This window comes from Pelophylax lessonae, assembly GCF_965119305.1.
Source record: "Pelophylax lessonae genome assembly, chromosome: 8".
In the NCBI taxonomy this organism is placed as follows: Eukaryota; Metazoa; Chordata; class Amphibia; order Anura; family Ranidae; genus Pelophylax; species Pelophylax lessonae.
In genome coordinates, this window is record NC_138775.1 from 253,269,924 (window position 1) to 253,286,160 (window position 16,237).

Sequence of the window (16,237 nt, forward strand, 5' to 3'; positions counted from 1 at the left end):
GTTTAGGGCTACATTATTAATACAGCATTGGCAAATATTCATATAAGTAGTGTACATCATCTTATTTATGAAACATAAGTTATTTATAATGAGACATAAAACTAAAGTGGTAAATTACTGAACAAGATATGTTTACATTATTCCATTATACCTTAACTCCCTTCAAATATTCAAATGGTAATATTTTTCAATTTGATAATTTTTTCAATCTCTTTAATTGATTGGATATGCGAAGAGAGCACAGGTTCACAAGGCTAGGATAAGAATCACATCTTTAATAAATTAATTTTATTAACAGTGTAATATATATTTTAATAAACAACCTTTTTTCATTTTTTTTAAAGGGTGCACACATGCACACAGCTTAATAAACAATATATATATATATATATATATATATATATATATATATATATATATATATATATATATATATATATATATATATATATATATATATATAATGATCTTGGTCAGCATGAAAATTGTGTAGCGAAAGAAAGAGAGAGAGAGAGAGCAAAAGAGGAGAAAAGAAGCTGGTTTACCAAATAAGTTCTTCCAATCACATTAAAAGTAAATGCAAATATTTCCTATATTTTTTCAGTGAAGATTCTCAGCTTCTTTAGTAAATCAAATTAAAATTAATATTGGCCTTATTCTGCATTCTTAAAGGGCTTTTAAACCAATAAATAATAAAAAGACACACTAATAATACTGCTGCAATACACAACCCCCAAAATAATATTTCAAGAAGAAAAAATAAACATCTACTATGCAGAGCTGTAAAAAAAAAACTATTACCTATGCACTTTGCAATGAATATTAAAACAATCAATGTAAATATACAATATTTAAACACATATCAAAAAAATTTACAAAAGTACGCCAATGCTTATAAAGGTGCAACAATAAACACTGCAAAAGTGCTTACTGTTTGTAATGTGTACACGTGTAACTGTTCAATCATTGAAATAAAAACGTAATTTCTCAAAAAGTGGTCCTCTTCAGAAAGTCATACATTTTCAATTCCCATTGAACATACACCAAGGTACCATCACCCCCAATTATTCACAAGTCAATGAAAAAAAAAATGTTTTTTTGGGACTTTTAAAGGTACTAATTAAAATATGATAAAAATCCATACAATTAATTGAGTACATAAAATTCACTTATAAAATAAAAACATGTTGAAACAAGCATTCCTTTTTATCATAATCAGCTCCAGACAACATCTCCAACATGTTTTGCCTATTGTGGCTTCTTTAGAGAGGATAGTTGGTTACCAGAACCATACACTGTACTTATAGAACATATAAAACATTATACAATGAAAGCTTACAAATATCCCATTGTGTCATGAAAACCATAATGAGGTAATTTATGGATTGGCTCATCCTATGTGAAATGTACCAGTAAACTGGGAAATGGGCACCCAGCCGCCTCTTGGCACACCGCAACACAGTTTCAAGGCTACCTACAAGGAATCTACGATCAAAATAAAATCTCTTGGGAAAGTGCCTTACGGACGAAACGTGTAGGGGTGTGGGCAAACATGGGCATGGACAGACTGGTATTTCGTCATTCTGAGATCTCTGGCCGTGAGCAAGATATAGTGTGGTGGCTTGCTGGTTTGAGATGCAGTGTAGGGATTAGGATTCGACAGTTATGGTAATGATGTACAAGCTTATGTCCCTTGTGAATAGTGTGATTTTTCTAAACAATTCTATATGATTTAACGAAACTACACTATTGGGATGCATTTTTTCTTTCAGGTATATACCATCAGGGTGAGAATCCTGTGTGCAGTTACTGAACAGGTTGAGAGGCCATTCTAAGCTGACATGACCAACAGGACAATGTATTTGCTTTAAAGGATCTGTATTAGAAAGGCATGGGAATTTGGTGAGTTAAGGCCCGTACACACGTACTGATTGTTGGCCGTGAATTTTCGGCCGCCGCCCGATCGGCCGATTATCAGCTTGTTAGTATGATGCTTCCGTCAACCGACTGCGACTTTTCGGCCGAACAAAATCTGGTCTGCATGCTATAAAATTTTTGTTGGCCAACAACAGAACGGCCGATTGTTCATCAGTCAGTACAGATTTCGGCCGACAAAAATGTGATGATCAAGACTGGGCATGCTCAGTGAAGAAAAAACACACGAAAAGTAAACCAGCACATGACATCACTTCTGCAGTTAGTTGTTGTTGGCCGACAAAATTCGTGTGCAGTCTAGAGCACATTTCAACCAACACAACAACACTGGACAAAAGACGGCCGATCGGTCGGCCAACAATCGGTGCGTGTGTACGAGGCTTTACCCTTTGGATGGGTGTGGCCCACAAGGCACGGATTGTACAATTGTTTGGAATGAATACACAGCACTAAGAGCACTTTTTGAGAAAATACGTTTTTATTTGTATGAGCTTTAGATTGTGCAGTGGCACATTTATAAGCACTAAAGCACTTTTGTATAATATTTGGCATATATTTAAATATTATATATTAATATTGATTGTTTATTATTCATTGCAGGGTGTATAGGTAATAGTTTTTCACAGCACTGCATAGTAGATATTTGTTTTTTTCTCTTAAGTAAATCAGCATGAAAGAGAGAGGGACAAACAATTTTACAGAAACATAAAAAATTTGTAATAAATGAAACAAAATTGTGGGTAGTTTCTGGATCGTAAAGTTGTCAGATATGAGGCACTAGCTAATTTTTTTAGAGCTGAGCCAATTTGATCATTTTAGAGGTGGCTAAAACAAATTATATAAACCTTACGGGGCTCTTTTGGGTAAGAGGAGTTAGTTATTTTCTGGGCAGTAGGTCATGTGATTTTCTTTATTCATCAAAACAAGTTCTGGAAAAAAAATTAGCTTTCTCTTGGTATTTTAGCCTTTTTTTAATTAAATATTTGCAGGGGAAATCTTAGATTTACTCATTTTGTAAATCTTGGATATTTGTTTTGTAAACAACATTTATTCATTTTTTTCAACTCTTATAAATGGTTATTTAATAATTATTATTATGCATGAAAACACTTGAGTCATTCTAGGGGTCTGTTTGGCTTCTTGTTTAGGGGCTTTTTGATGTGGCATTAACAAATTTGTTCTGGACCCCTCTGTGTTATGTTTTTTTTTTTTTTTTAAGGTTTATAGGAGCTTTTCTTGGTGCCGTGACGGAGATCTCGACCTTTAACTGGATGAGACCCCTGTCCTGACATAATGCTAACTTCCTCTGAAGAAGTTGACTTTGTTTCTTTGAAAAAGAACAGAAAATTGAAACAGCGCTAATCATCTAACACAGTTTGGAAAAAAATGGGGTTGATTTACTAAAACAGGTGAGTGCAAAATCAGGAGCAGCTCTGCAAAGAAAACCACCCAACTTCCAGGTTTTTTGTCAAAGCTTAACCAATTACCGACCGCCTGCCACAGATTTACTGCGGCAAGGTGGCTCGGCTTCGCGAACCGATGTAACTGTATGTCGGTCGCGCATGGGGCTAGGGGGCACGCGCGCGCACGGCCGCTGTCCCTGCGATGTTCGGATTCAGTTCAGAACCGATCTTCAGGTTCAGGAAAATTATTTTTGGCCTGGACAATAATTTCATGACTTCGGTTTCACCAGATATAAACAGTGCCATTGGGAATATGAAAAATCATCTTATCACACCAATCTTTGTGTGGTCAGATGCTGTAAGGGCAGAGGAGAGATCTAGAATCTAATAGACCCCAATTTTTTATTTTTTATCTGTCACTACCTATTGCAATCATTAGAGATATTTAAATTCCCTGTGATAACAATAAAAAATATAAAAAAAAAAAAAATGAAAGGAAAGGTATCAAAATAAAAAAAAAAAGCTTTGGTCTGGTGTCATATATAAACATCAAACGTTAGATGGAGGTCAGTAATTCTTGCAGTAGACCTCCTTTGTAAATCTAAAGTGGAAACCCTTAAAGGCTTTTAAAGGCTTTTAAAAATGTACACAGCTTGTTGCTGCTGCACGGGCGTGCACAATTTTAACGCATGTCATGTTTGGTATGCATAAGATCATCTTTTATATTTTACCAAACAGTTGGGCAATATATAGTGTATTTGTGCATTACATTTTAAAAAAAGTGTTTTTTTTACCAAAAAATTGCCTTTGGAAAATCTTTGCGCAAATACCGTCTGACAAAAAAAAAGAAAAATTTGCAACACCCGCCATTTTGTTCTGTAGGGCCTCTGCTTTAAAAAAAATATATAATGTTTGGGGGTTCAAAGTAATTTTCTAGTAAAAAAATAAATACATTTTTCATGTAAACAAAAAGTGTCAGAAAAGGCTTGATCTTCAAGTGATTAGAAGAGTGGGCGATGTGTGGCATAAGCTTCTAATATTGGGCATAACATGCCAGGACAGTTCAAACACCCCCCAAATTACCCCTTTCTGGAAAGTAGACACTCCAAGCTATTTGCTGAGAGGCATGTTGAGTCCATGGATAATTTTATATTTTCCCACAAGTTTCCGGAAAATGACAATTTTCTTTTTTTTTTTTACACAAAGTTGTCACTAAATAATATATTGCTCACGCATGCCATGGGTATATGTGGACTTACACCCCAAATTACATTCTGCTGCTTCTCCTGTGTACAGGAATACCACATGTTTGAGACCTTTTTTGGAGCCTAGCTGTGTACAGGACCCCGAAAACTATGACAATGACACCCCAAAATACATTCTGCTGCTTCGAGTTTATTGGATATTTTTTATAAGAAAAAGTAGAAAATGTTTATATTGTAAAAATTAAAAACCGCAGAGGTGATCAAATACCACCAAAAGAAAGCTCTATTTGTGGGAAAAAAGGACATTGTTTGGGTACAGCATTGCATGACAGCGCAATTACCAGTTAAAGTCACACAGTGCCAAATTGCAAAAAATGACCTGGTCATTAAGGGGATAAAATCTTCTGGTCCAGAAGTGATTAATTAAAAAAGCAGAAGTTAGAACCTGATTGGCTCCCATACACAGCTGCACCAGATTTTGCACTCTGCAGTTTTAGTAAGCCAACCCCTATACAACTCTTATGGGCCATACACACTATACAATTGTCCTTTAGATTTACCAAAACCATATAATATGAGGTCATACCTAAACACTTTTAATTTGTATGCAATCAGGCAGGTCCTTGCACTACATAGTTGATGGTAAATCTAAAGGAAATCTACCAACAAAAGTTGTATAGTGTGCATCCAGCATTAGAGAATGCTGATTGTTGAATAGTGACAATATGAAATATCAGAAGGAAGGGTCTTTTTGCACTCCGCAACTGAGTTGACTTTTTTATGCTTTTAACAATTTTGTTGAATACAATTTAACAATAATAAATAGTTTTATGATATAATAATTGACTAGATCAATTTGTACAAGTAAAATGAAAATAAAACTCCATTCTCATGCTATGAGAAAAATGCAAGCCAGAATTATTGGTTATAATATGATTTATAAATTATATAACAGAGTTAAAGAAATCATATAGTCAGTCTGTCTTTGTATTCCATTTGTTTTGGCTGAGTCATTCACATTTCTTATCAGCAAGATTAGATCTGGTATATTCTGTCACTGTGACCACAAACAAAAAAAGTTATCCTGACCTACCCAATTATTTACCATTCTTACTAAACTACTATTTGGTAAATTGTACAAGATAAATTAAAATTTAAAATAGGCAATTATAAATTCCATTTAATATGTTAAATATCCCAGAGGGATGTGTTGGACATACTACATTTTAAAGTTTTAATTTTCTTTCTAAAAACAAAATAGCTGTTTTGCGAAAAACAATTTGGAAAGGATGGTGGCAGATTAATAATTTACTGGAGATGGCAGTTTCCAAAATGACGTATTGAGGAAAATTTCACTATAAATACTGTGGGCAGTCCTCAATCAGTTATTCACCATCATCATGAGGGGAATCATCCTAGCACTACTGCTCGCATTAGCGAGTAAGTAGCCTAGCCTTATCATAACATTTTTATTATTACTTTGACATTATTATTATTTTCTTGATAATTAGATAGATATATTAATATATTTAGCATATACTTATAATTATTATTTTTTTATTATCTTACCTTTTATTATTTTAGTTTTATTTAAATTAAATCATTTTTTCATTATAATTTAGAACACTTACTTAATTTATTGAATTTTTATTTATTGTGTTTTTTGTTAAATTTAATGTGACCAATAGCCACATTTAAAGCATTATTATATGTATAAAGTTTTTTTAATTACTAACAATATTATGTTTATGTCTCTTTACCACAGGTAGTGACAAGCCACAAAATGGTAAGTGTAGTAAGTAATAATAAAAAGTAATGCAACTTGTACATAAAACACAAACTGGAACGGCTATGTACCTGGCCTATGGCTAAAGATCTAATTTATCTGTACCCAGACTTTTTTTTAAAGTGTTTGAAGAAATATTATTATTATTATTATATAGTATTTATATAGCGCTTTACAACTTGAGGGTAGACAGTACAAATACAATACATTTTAATACAGTAGGAATCAGAGGACCCTGCTCCTTAGAGCTTACAATCTAATTTTTCTTTGTTTCTTTAATGCCTCATTGGATTGCCCTTTCCTTTCTCTGATAAGAGATAATGAAAGGAAGACCATGGCTAGTTGATAAGTCAAATTATAGACCCACTATGGTCCTCTACATGTTGTGTTACCATAATTCCCAGCATGCATTGAAAGCCCACAGTTTAGCTTAAAACAAAACTCAACCAAAAACATTTTACTTAGTTTTGGATAGTGCAGGGGAAGGGTTAGAGCCCTGTTTGTTTTTCAGTATGCCTACTGGGAGAAAGGTCCTATTACTTCCTGTCAGGAAGAGTGGAAATGTTCCCTTATTTCCTATCCCTGTGATGTCCATGTAGGACATGGGGGGGTACAGGTGTCAGCAGGAAAGGAAGGCACCTGTGATTGCAGGTCTAAATACCTAGCATGTGTTGCTGACTGCAGATCCCAATTCGATTGATATCGGAATGGCATAGTACCTCTACTGAGGGCCACTAGCCCACATTATCTTACTATTATTGGCCCCGGGGGAAATCAGACCCTATCCCCAGCCTAGTCTTTGTACTATTTTCATACAGCATATCTCAATAGTTGAGTTGCAGTGTATAGTCTTGCACTGTAGGTTGACTGTAAAATTGCATTTCTTCCTGCATGGGGACACAAGATATGAAAGAGGTGCTAATAGCTGTAAAAGCATCATTTAGTTCGGGAATCCCTTTAAGGTGTCAATGAAAATTTTTTCTAATTGATGTAAATGTATAACTATCTAATAAATATTTATATATTATTTTGCAGAACAACTATTAAATCCCTCCAAGACCTATGTTTACGTCTATGAAGGAGTTCTTCTAAACGGTCTTCCAGAAAACGGACTTACCAAGGCTGGCCTGAAGATAGGCTTATGGATTCAGATCGGTAGCATTGGTCAAAAGATGTTCCTTGCTCAGGTAATAAATGGTGTCCTAGAGAATATTTTTGTTTTTTGATCCCTTGTTTACATTTCTATCTATGATGTTGGAGAAAAAAGATTGAGTTCAAAGATTTGTTGTAAAAGAACACTTTCGCCCCTGTCCTACCACCTGGCCATGACCAAATGTAGCTTGTTTTTGGCCAGGTAAGGAGATAATGGAAATCAAGTTTCCAGCAGGAACAATCAGTGAAATAATAAGCTTTTTCAGCATTTCTACCTGTTTTTCTGTTACACAATTCATATTCATGAAGTGTCAGTGCAAATGAGAAACCTTTGCTCTAAGACATAAATTAATGCAGCTCTGTATTAATTGATACACTTTTAAATGCAACAGTGTAAGTATCTGAATTTGTCCCGATTTCTGCCTCTTGCAGTCCCTGTACTGCAGGGCTGGAATGCGAAATGAAAAAGTAGCACAAGGAACCAGTTAGTTCATGTGCTCATAATAAGCATAGCTAAGAGAGTTTGGCTACAACCGCAGTCAGCACAGTGCTTTTTCCAGCGGGAACGCAGGGCAACGCAGTTCGGGAACCTCCAGCACTGAATACATGTAATGGCAAAGGGTGCTGGGGTGTGCTGGAGGGTGTGCTGTCGCTGGCTGCTGGGGGATCTGTTGTTGCTGGGGAAGGTCTTATGTTGCTGGGAGGGACCTATTGTTACTGCCTGCAGGAGATCGCTTTTACTGCTTTTCTTGTTATCATTAATACATTCCATACAAATTACTTGGAAGTGGAACCAAAGGAGTGTGTAGTAGGTGGAGACAAAAGGGTGACCCGGAAGGGGGGAGTACCTGCACCCATTCTCTGAGAAAAAAAAAACCCTGAGTAATCATATACAGCTAGGACTAGTACAAGGACTTTTGACCGTCCTATGTTGGTTAATACCTGAAAAACATTCATTCTAACTTCTTTCTCCTCTTTTTTCACCAGGTTTCTAATGTTGATGTGAAGGAATATCATGGAGTATGGCCCAGACAGCCTTTCACCCGATCCTCAAAACTGACTGAAACCATTGCAAATGAGCTCAGACATGCTTTCAAGTTTGAATACACCCATGGTAAAGTTGGAAACATCTTTGCAGCAGAAGGTGTGTCAACTGTTTCAATCAACCTCATTAGAGGCGTCCTCAATATGTTGAACGTTGAAGTCAGGAGAACAGAGAATGTTTATGACGCGGTAGAGGTTAGTATGGAAACTATTTTCAATGATTACTGTATGGAGCAAAAACAATTGACGCTAATTATGTTATATATTTGCACTCTTTATAAATGTATCAAAATATGTAAAAATGTGAAAAGATATAGTTCTTGCTTGGCAACTTTGAAGATTTTAGCACATTTTATGCAAACATTTAAAGGTCAGTCCACCAAAGAATGATATTTCAGTTTTTATTAGATTGTTTTATAGTTAAACACCCCCGACATTCCTTAGATCTCTTGGAAAAGGGGGAGGTGGAGAGGGGGGGTTCCTGTAAATATAATGATTTCCTGGGTCTACATTCCTGCTGTGGCTGTTATAAGGGGTTCTCACTTTTTTAGATTTTTATAGTATAGAGCAACCTTTATCAACCAGGGTTCAGCGGAACCTTGGGTTTCCCCATTGGTTGATGGAGATCCCTTAGCAATGAACAATTTGTACCACTTAGATAAGCTACCAATGCCACCAAATAACTTTTCAGGTAACTGAAATAGGGTATTCTTTCTAATGAACACCAGTTTAAGGGGCCTTCTTTCCATTGACCACCAATGTAAAGGACATTCTTTCCACTGACCATTATTGTAAAGAGCATTCTTTCCACTGACTAGCTACTAGTGTGCTAGAGCCCTTCGCTGACCACCAGTGTCAGGGGCTAATTTTCCGTCTGAATTTTTTTTCTTGCCACCATTATTATTTTTTTTTAAATAATTTTGCCATATAGGGCAGCCCAGGGTGTCAAGAACACTATATACACATCATTCCCTATTGTTTTATTTATTCTTATATCTACAACCTTCTGTTCAAACTAATGCCTCGATATAATAATTTTTTCAAGGCGTTCCCTGAAACCTGAAAGTTGTTTCAATGGTTCCTCCATGTTAAAAGGGTTGAGACAGGCTGGAATAGATAATGCAAGAGCAGGAGCTGAAACTCACATAGCATGGTAGAAGTACCCAAAACTTTCAGATGGACCGAAAAAGCGATAGGAATTATGGAAGGGATATCTTGTCATTTGAGTGTACAAAAAATAAAGAGTTCAGGGGCTACCTTCAGCCCACCAGGCTCTATCTATACCTAAGATGAAAAGATAACAGATTGGAAAACATTGTAAATAAATATACAGAGTAGACAGTAGCTTTTTTCTGCCTGTTGGGTAAGATGTCCACCTTCTCTAGTCTGCCGTACTTGATGGTTACTCTAACTTCATGCTGAAATGCAAGATATATCAAGACATGAGGTTCCTGCCTTGCCCTTTAATTAGAGTAACCTCCTTTTAGCATACTCAAATTGGAAAAACAGGACAGGGACGTAGAACACAAACAAATTATATTTCACAAAGTCGAAGAAACAAAGTTTACAGCAGACGACACTATTTTCTACTCTTCTAGGAATCCATTGTTGGAAAGTGCATGACCAGGTATGTGGTCCATCAAGTTGAGAAGAAACCAAACTCTCTCGTCATTATTAAATCCAGAGATCTTGACAGATGTGAGAATCGGGTAGTAAAGAGAATTGGAATGCCCTTCGTGGAGCCCTGTAGAGTAAGTCAGCAGGTATGATGAACTTTAGCTTATGTCAGCACAACAGGGCTTTTTTGCCATTTCACAGTTTAGTACAAATAAAACACATATAGAAGATATTTGTCTGACTTTATATGATTTATGATTTAAGGAACTGGATAAATCTTTAGCTAAAGGGATGTCTGAATGAAGCTAATATAGGGGTGAATTGAATGTCCCTGCAATATATTGAATATCTCAGTAATAATACTTCCTCCACCTGTTTCATTTTGGTCAACCAGCCTGGATTTAAATACATTTTGGGAAAGTTTTTGTCTGTCTGGGGAGGTCCTATCAGGTTTTGGAGGAGGTAAAGATAAAACGAAAAATTCACTTGGCTTTCCCTATTGCTTGCCTCTCTTCAGAAATCCAGGCACTTGCGCAGACTGCAGACGTTCACCTATAGACTCAGATTCAGGAATAATGACGCAATCATTGATGAAATACGTGCCAGGGAACAAACCCAGTTTGCTCCATTTTATGAGCTTTATGGATCTGCATTAACTGAAGTCAGGTAAAGTATTTACAGTTTTACAGAAAAAGTGCTAATCTACAACATAACTACGCTATAATATGTAAAATGAAGTTATAGTTGAACTCTAGGCAGATATAAAAGACACAAGCTAATGCAGCGCTGCAATCATTAATACTTCATCCAGGGTTGAGGATCAGCTGGGCTCAAAGGAAGTGCACTTGATAACGCTTACTATCAAACTGAAGGCATGTAGCGGCAGAAAAAAAGATTTGATTTCCAAAGTTTAGGCTGAGCTCTGCTCACGTAGAAGAGTTGTGTGCTGCTTTTACAGAAATCAGCTGATTATCAATATTCACCCTGTTTGTCATCAGCCAATAAGTAAGCAAAACACCTTAAAATGGGCATTAATCCTAAAAAAGTATCTATATAAAGAAGCTATTCATTTACAATAATTTATGTTAGGATAGCGAAATCTTCAGCATCTGTTAGATATTCATGGCTGAGGTTACATTCTATCCTCTAATAGTATAATATTTTGTGCTGTCTATGCCCTCAGTTTGGAGATTTATTTTGTGTCACCAAGACAGGAAGTAAAGAGAATCTCTATAAACTCCTAAAAAATAATTTTTTCTAGTAATTTCAGAAAAACACTGTGTTGCTGCCTACGTCTACAATAAAGTGGACCTGTGGACAGGCTTTTAAAAGTCATAATTTTAAAAAGCATTAAATAGGATTTCAGTGCCTCTGTTACGAATTTAAAGATTAAAGAATTTCTGCATAATGCCTATAGCTACAGACCTGAATGAAGGTGTGTTTGAAAGTGCTTTTACTGCTTGTTCCAAAAAATGTAAGTTTAAGTAAACTTTAGTGTGCATAATCCAGGCACAGATTCACTTTAAAGAGCTTTCATCACTTCCTGTAAAGTCATTTTCACAAAAAGTGATGTGAAATCTATTCGATGGGGACACAGTTGACAATGAAAAACAAATTTTCTAGTCTTTATCCATCCTTTTCAAAGCAAAGAACAAAAAGTTTAGGAAAGATTTTCTTTGGCCTAAACATAGTCTATTTTATATTTTCTAGGACCACAAGTTTTTCCTAATTGTAACAAATAATCTATAGGTTGCTTTGGTCCCGCATACAGTATAGAAAGTGGTCTGAATGGAAAATGTTGCTGCTCTATGAGCCAATGAGATTCCAGCTGCCATCAATTCCAATATTATTGGTTACTGCCGAATGCATGCATGTTTTCCTTTGAAATCTTTTGTATATTGTCTTCTTTTTATAAAAATATTTTTAACAGTAAATTATAGAGATGCCTGTTCTCTTGCAGACAAGTTCTCTCCTTGAAAGAAATCAAATCCAGTAGCATGAAGGAGCCCAACACACAACTTATCAACCGTGGTGGATTAAGATTCCGTCTTGGCCTTGAAGTCCTACAAATGCCTGTTCTCATGGTGAAGCCTAAGAATGTTGAAGCACAGGTGAGAAAACATATTTAGGAAAAATTAGGAAAATTTGCGAAGAGCAACATATGGCTCACAAAAAAAAAAAAAAAAATTCACCACCCAGCAACGCAAAATGCGTTTAAAGAATATTCCCTCTAGGACGTAGGGTGGCTGTACAACAAACATGTCATTTTTCTGTATACTAAATTCACAAAATGACTATTATTGACTTGATGAATTTAGTATAGAATATAACATGTAACAAGTAGATTCAATCTATGCCCTGGATGGAGTACATTTACATAAACTAGTAAGATAAAAACACAACAAGATCTTATAAATAAAATTTTCAAAAAATTGCAACAGAAAGCCACAATTTAGTAAATTCAGTATTGTTTTACAACTGCTTAAAGAAGAATTAAATAATTTGCAAAATGTGTATTCCAAGACTTAGCGGACATACTAAATATGATCTGGCTAAAGTGCAAGTTGCCAACTCAGTAGAAAATTGGTAACATTATGTAATAGTAACCATTTCTAATGTTTCAAGGTGTTTGTAGAATGCATTAAGTTTTGCTGATTTTTTACTGAATCACGTGATCAGTTAGTCCCACTTTGGGGTTGAAATACAAAAGGCAAATAGGCTGCTCATTTTGCAAGGGAATTTTTCCTTAGCCTATTGAAGGTGGTGAAAATTCACTTTGCTAAGAATGTCTAGGTACACAACTGTATTTTTGCTATCACATGATTGGATGAACAGCTTTTTTGCCTCTAGGAAATCAACCTCTTTGACAGAGAAATAACCTTGTGTTATTTTTCCTACATTTGGAAGCTCACGTATGTTTGCTATGTATACTGTCACAAGTACCAGATCACAAAAAGAAAAGAAAGAGTACCCACTTAAGTCATTTAATGAAACAAAGTGTAAAAAGAAAAAAAAATTAAACCTAAAAATAAAGTATATATGTATTTCCATAAAAAAATCATTTTCATATTATTTATATTTAAGAAATATCCTTGATAAGCCTTCAATGGGAAATTCCTCTTCTACTTCTGAGCTGATAGCTACTCCAAAATATCTGAGATCCTGCCTACAGTGGTCACCAGGATAAAATATTTGTCTAGTTAATCTCCCAAATGTAGACAAAGGCCACATTAAAAAGTTTTGGACGCTTTGAACGCTTCCCCATTCTACCAAAGCTGGAATGCACGAAGACTTCATCCATTGCCTAAGTGTGTGAACCGTTAACAAAGGTCCTTCTTCCTTCTCAGGAATTAAAATGTATTTATGGATGAAGGCATGTCATGGCTGCCCCTTTCTCCATTCTGCTTTAATTAACCCTAGTTTGATAATAGGTTCTTATGGGTTAGAACACTTCTTTGATCTTGGGACTATGCTGGTAATGTTCTTCTTAACCCATAACCCCCTTCTTCTATTTTATTCCAGATTGAAGAGACCCTGCAAAACCTGGTCCAGAATAATCAGCAAGAAATCCAGGAAAATGCTCCAATCAAATTCCTGAAACTAATTCAACTCCTTCGCGGCACAAGCTCTCAAACTATTTCAGCCCTCTTGAAGAAGTACTCAGACAGACCCGTGTACATGTATGTGGCCTACAGTTACTTAATTTCCTCAGTTTATCATTGTGATGGACAGAAATGAGTGTTTGCCGCTAAACTATATTTACTTTATTTCTTAAGAATTTCTCCAATGGAAAATGTAAAAGATCCATTAGGTGGAAGGCATGAACAAATGAGCAGGAATATTTGTGTTTAAAGGGAAAGCATAGTGTACTTTCAGTGGGTGCCTTTTTTAGTTATTATTTCAGTTTTCCCCTTAAAGAGGAGCTAAATTCCATTACAGATCCTCTGGGCATTTGCCATGATGTGCAAATATTTGCACATCATAGCAGACTTACCTGCCAGAACAACCCTCTCCAGGGATGCAATGGCTGGAATCTCTCTCATCGCTTGTTTGCCACTGCTGACATCTTTGCCAATCTTCTTCTGGGTTTGGCGTTGTTGGCCATCCAAATTGGCCAGTCCAGGATGATGTAACTCCTGCATAGGAGTTCATTTATCCTGTCACCCATAGCATGCACATAGAGAGCTCAGTGTACATAAGGAAGAAACATTGCTGCCATGCAGAAGAAGAGTTTTCATTGCAGAAGAGACATATAAGGGAAGATTTACTAAAACTAGAGCACATAGATTCTGATGCAGCTGTGCATGGTAGCCAATCAGCTTCTAACTTCAGCTTGTTCAATTAAGCTTTGACAATAAAGCCTGGAAGCTACTGGTTTTGATGCAAAGCTGCACCAGATTTTGCATGTTCCACTTTTAGTAAATCTCCCTCATAGAGTGTCTTCTGCAATTAAAGCCTACTTGCCAGCAATATTTCATTTGAAGTCTTTAGTTTAGCTTTATATTTTAACAAGGTCTTAGATTTGGAGTCATAAGGGCATAGAAACACTTTCAGGTTTTTCTTGCTGTCCTCAATAGGGAAATTAAAGCCCCGTACACACGTACCGATTGTCGGCCGTAAATATTCGGCCGACGACCGATCGGCCGATTGTAGGCTTGTTAGTATAATGCTTCCGACAGCCGACAGCGCATTTTCGGCTGAAGAGAATCTGTCGTGCAGGCATTAAAATTTTTGTTGGCCAACACCAGAACGACCGATTGTTCGCCAGTCAGTACAGATTTTAGCCGACAGACAGCAGATTAGCAAGACTGGGCATGCTCAGAAAAGAAAAAAGACAAGGAAAGTTAACCATCACATGGCATCACTTCTGCAGTCGGCTGTTGTTGGCCGACAAAATTCGTGTGCAGTCTTTTGCAGTTTTCAACAGACACGACAGCCCTGGACAAAAGACGGCTGATTGTTCGGCCGACGATCAGTACGTGTGTACGGGGCTTAACTCTAACTATTCTGATCATGAACGGCACAGAAGTTTGAGTTGCCACCAGAAATGGGATAGAGGAAACATTTTACAACGGGGACACTTCTTGCCATGCTAATTGTCTAAAAAGGGATTTCTTTTACATATAACGCAAGATATACTACCACTTACTGTTAAGTCTGTAGGACAGGAAGTGAAGAGAAATCTTTCTAATGAGACAGAAGGCAAAAAAACTTCCCTTACTATATTCAAATTTAAAAAAAAAAGTTTTAGCTTTAGTTATACTCTAGTAGTTTTAAACTTTTACATTATTTTTGTGATTTTACTGACTGTAGAGATTTGTTGATTGAACAATTAAAGGGACTCTCAGTGGCTCTTGCAATTCACTCCTAACAACTGTTGAGATAAAATATTGGCTGCCAACTCTTTATAAACTAGGGGAGAACTAGGGGCAAAAAGCCAAGCTATATGTTGCAAAAATACTAACCGATGCCATGTTTTTAACTCACAGGCAGTGGTTGGCAAAAGTCATTCCTATGATTGGAACAACTGAGGCTCTTATTCTGCTCCAGAAGAACATTGCGCACCAAAGTCCCCAGAATGCAGCCATGGCCATCTCTCTTACCATGCTATACACAAAAGCCAGTCAGCACGCCGTACAACTTGCAGCTGTGAGTCCTATGCCTTTTTCACTGCATTATTCCCTGTTTGCTCAACTGATATATTAATTAACCTAAATTCATCCACCAGGCTCTGCTGAAAGATTCCTATGTCCAAAACTCACCGGTTATACGTAAGAGCGCCTACTTGTCCTATGGTACCATGGTGAACAAACACTGCAATGTTATTGAGATTTGTCCTGATTCATATCTGCAGGTGAGTGGCACTTCTTGGCTATTATTAGTGGTATTGTATGGTGTGATTGTATCTCCTAATTACAGTTTTGTCGCATTGTCCCTGGAAATGGCATTGGCTGTTTTTATCAAATATTTGTTAAAGTACTTTTAAAGCCCAAGCTTTTTTTTTTTTTTAATGAAGTAACGAATTGTTAAAACACCTGTCAGTTTCTTGATATTGTTTTCCCCATCAACGTACCATTGTGGAGATTTTCCTTTAC

The 16,237-nt window shown here is 36.2% G+C and overlaps 1 protein-coding gene across 1 annotated transcript in view; it reads left to right on the forward strand.

The window, feature by feature from the left end:
- LOC309562239 (vitellogenin-A2-like) overlaps positions 1-16,237 on the forward strand; it is a 118,828-nt gene that overhangs the window by 64,769 nt on the left and 37,822 nt on the right. Inside the window, exons 24-32 of the mRNA XM_082266360.1 lie at positions 6,309-6,329; positions 7,365-7,516; positions 8,469-8,720; positions 10,124-10,288; positions 10,660-10,808; positions 12,103-12,253; positions 13,665-13,822; positions 15,632-15,791; positions 15,871-15,996. Of these exons, the coding sequence (XP_082122486.1) occupies positions 6,309-6,329; positions 7,365-7,516; positions 8,469-8,720; positions 10,124-10,288; positions 10,660-10,808; positions 12,103-12,253; positions 13,665-13,822; positions 15,632-15,791; positions 15,871-15,996 (1,334 nt within the window). The remainder of the gene's footprint in view (positions 1-6,308; positions 6,330-7,364; positions 7,517-8,468; positions 8,721-10,123; positions 10,289-10,659; positions 10,809-12,102; positions 12,254-13,664; positions 13,823-15,631; positions 15,792-15,870; positions 15,997-16,237) is intronic.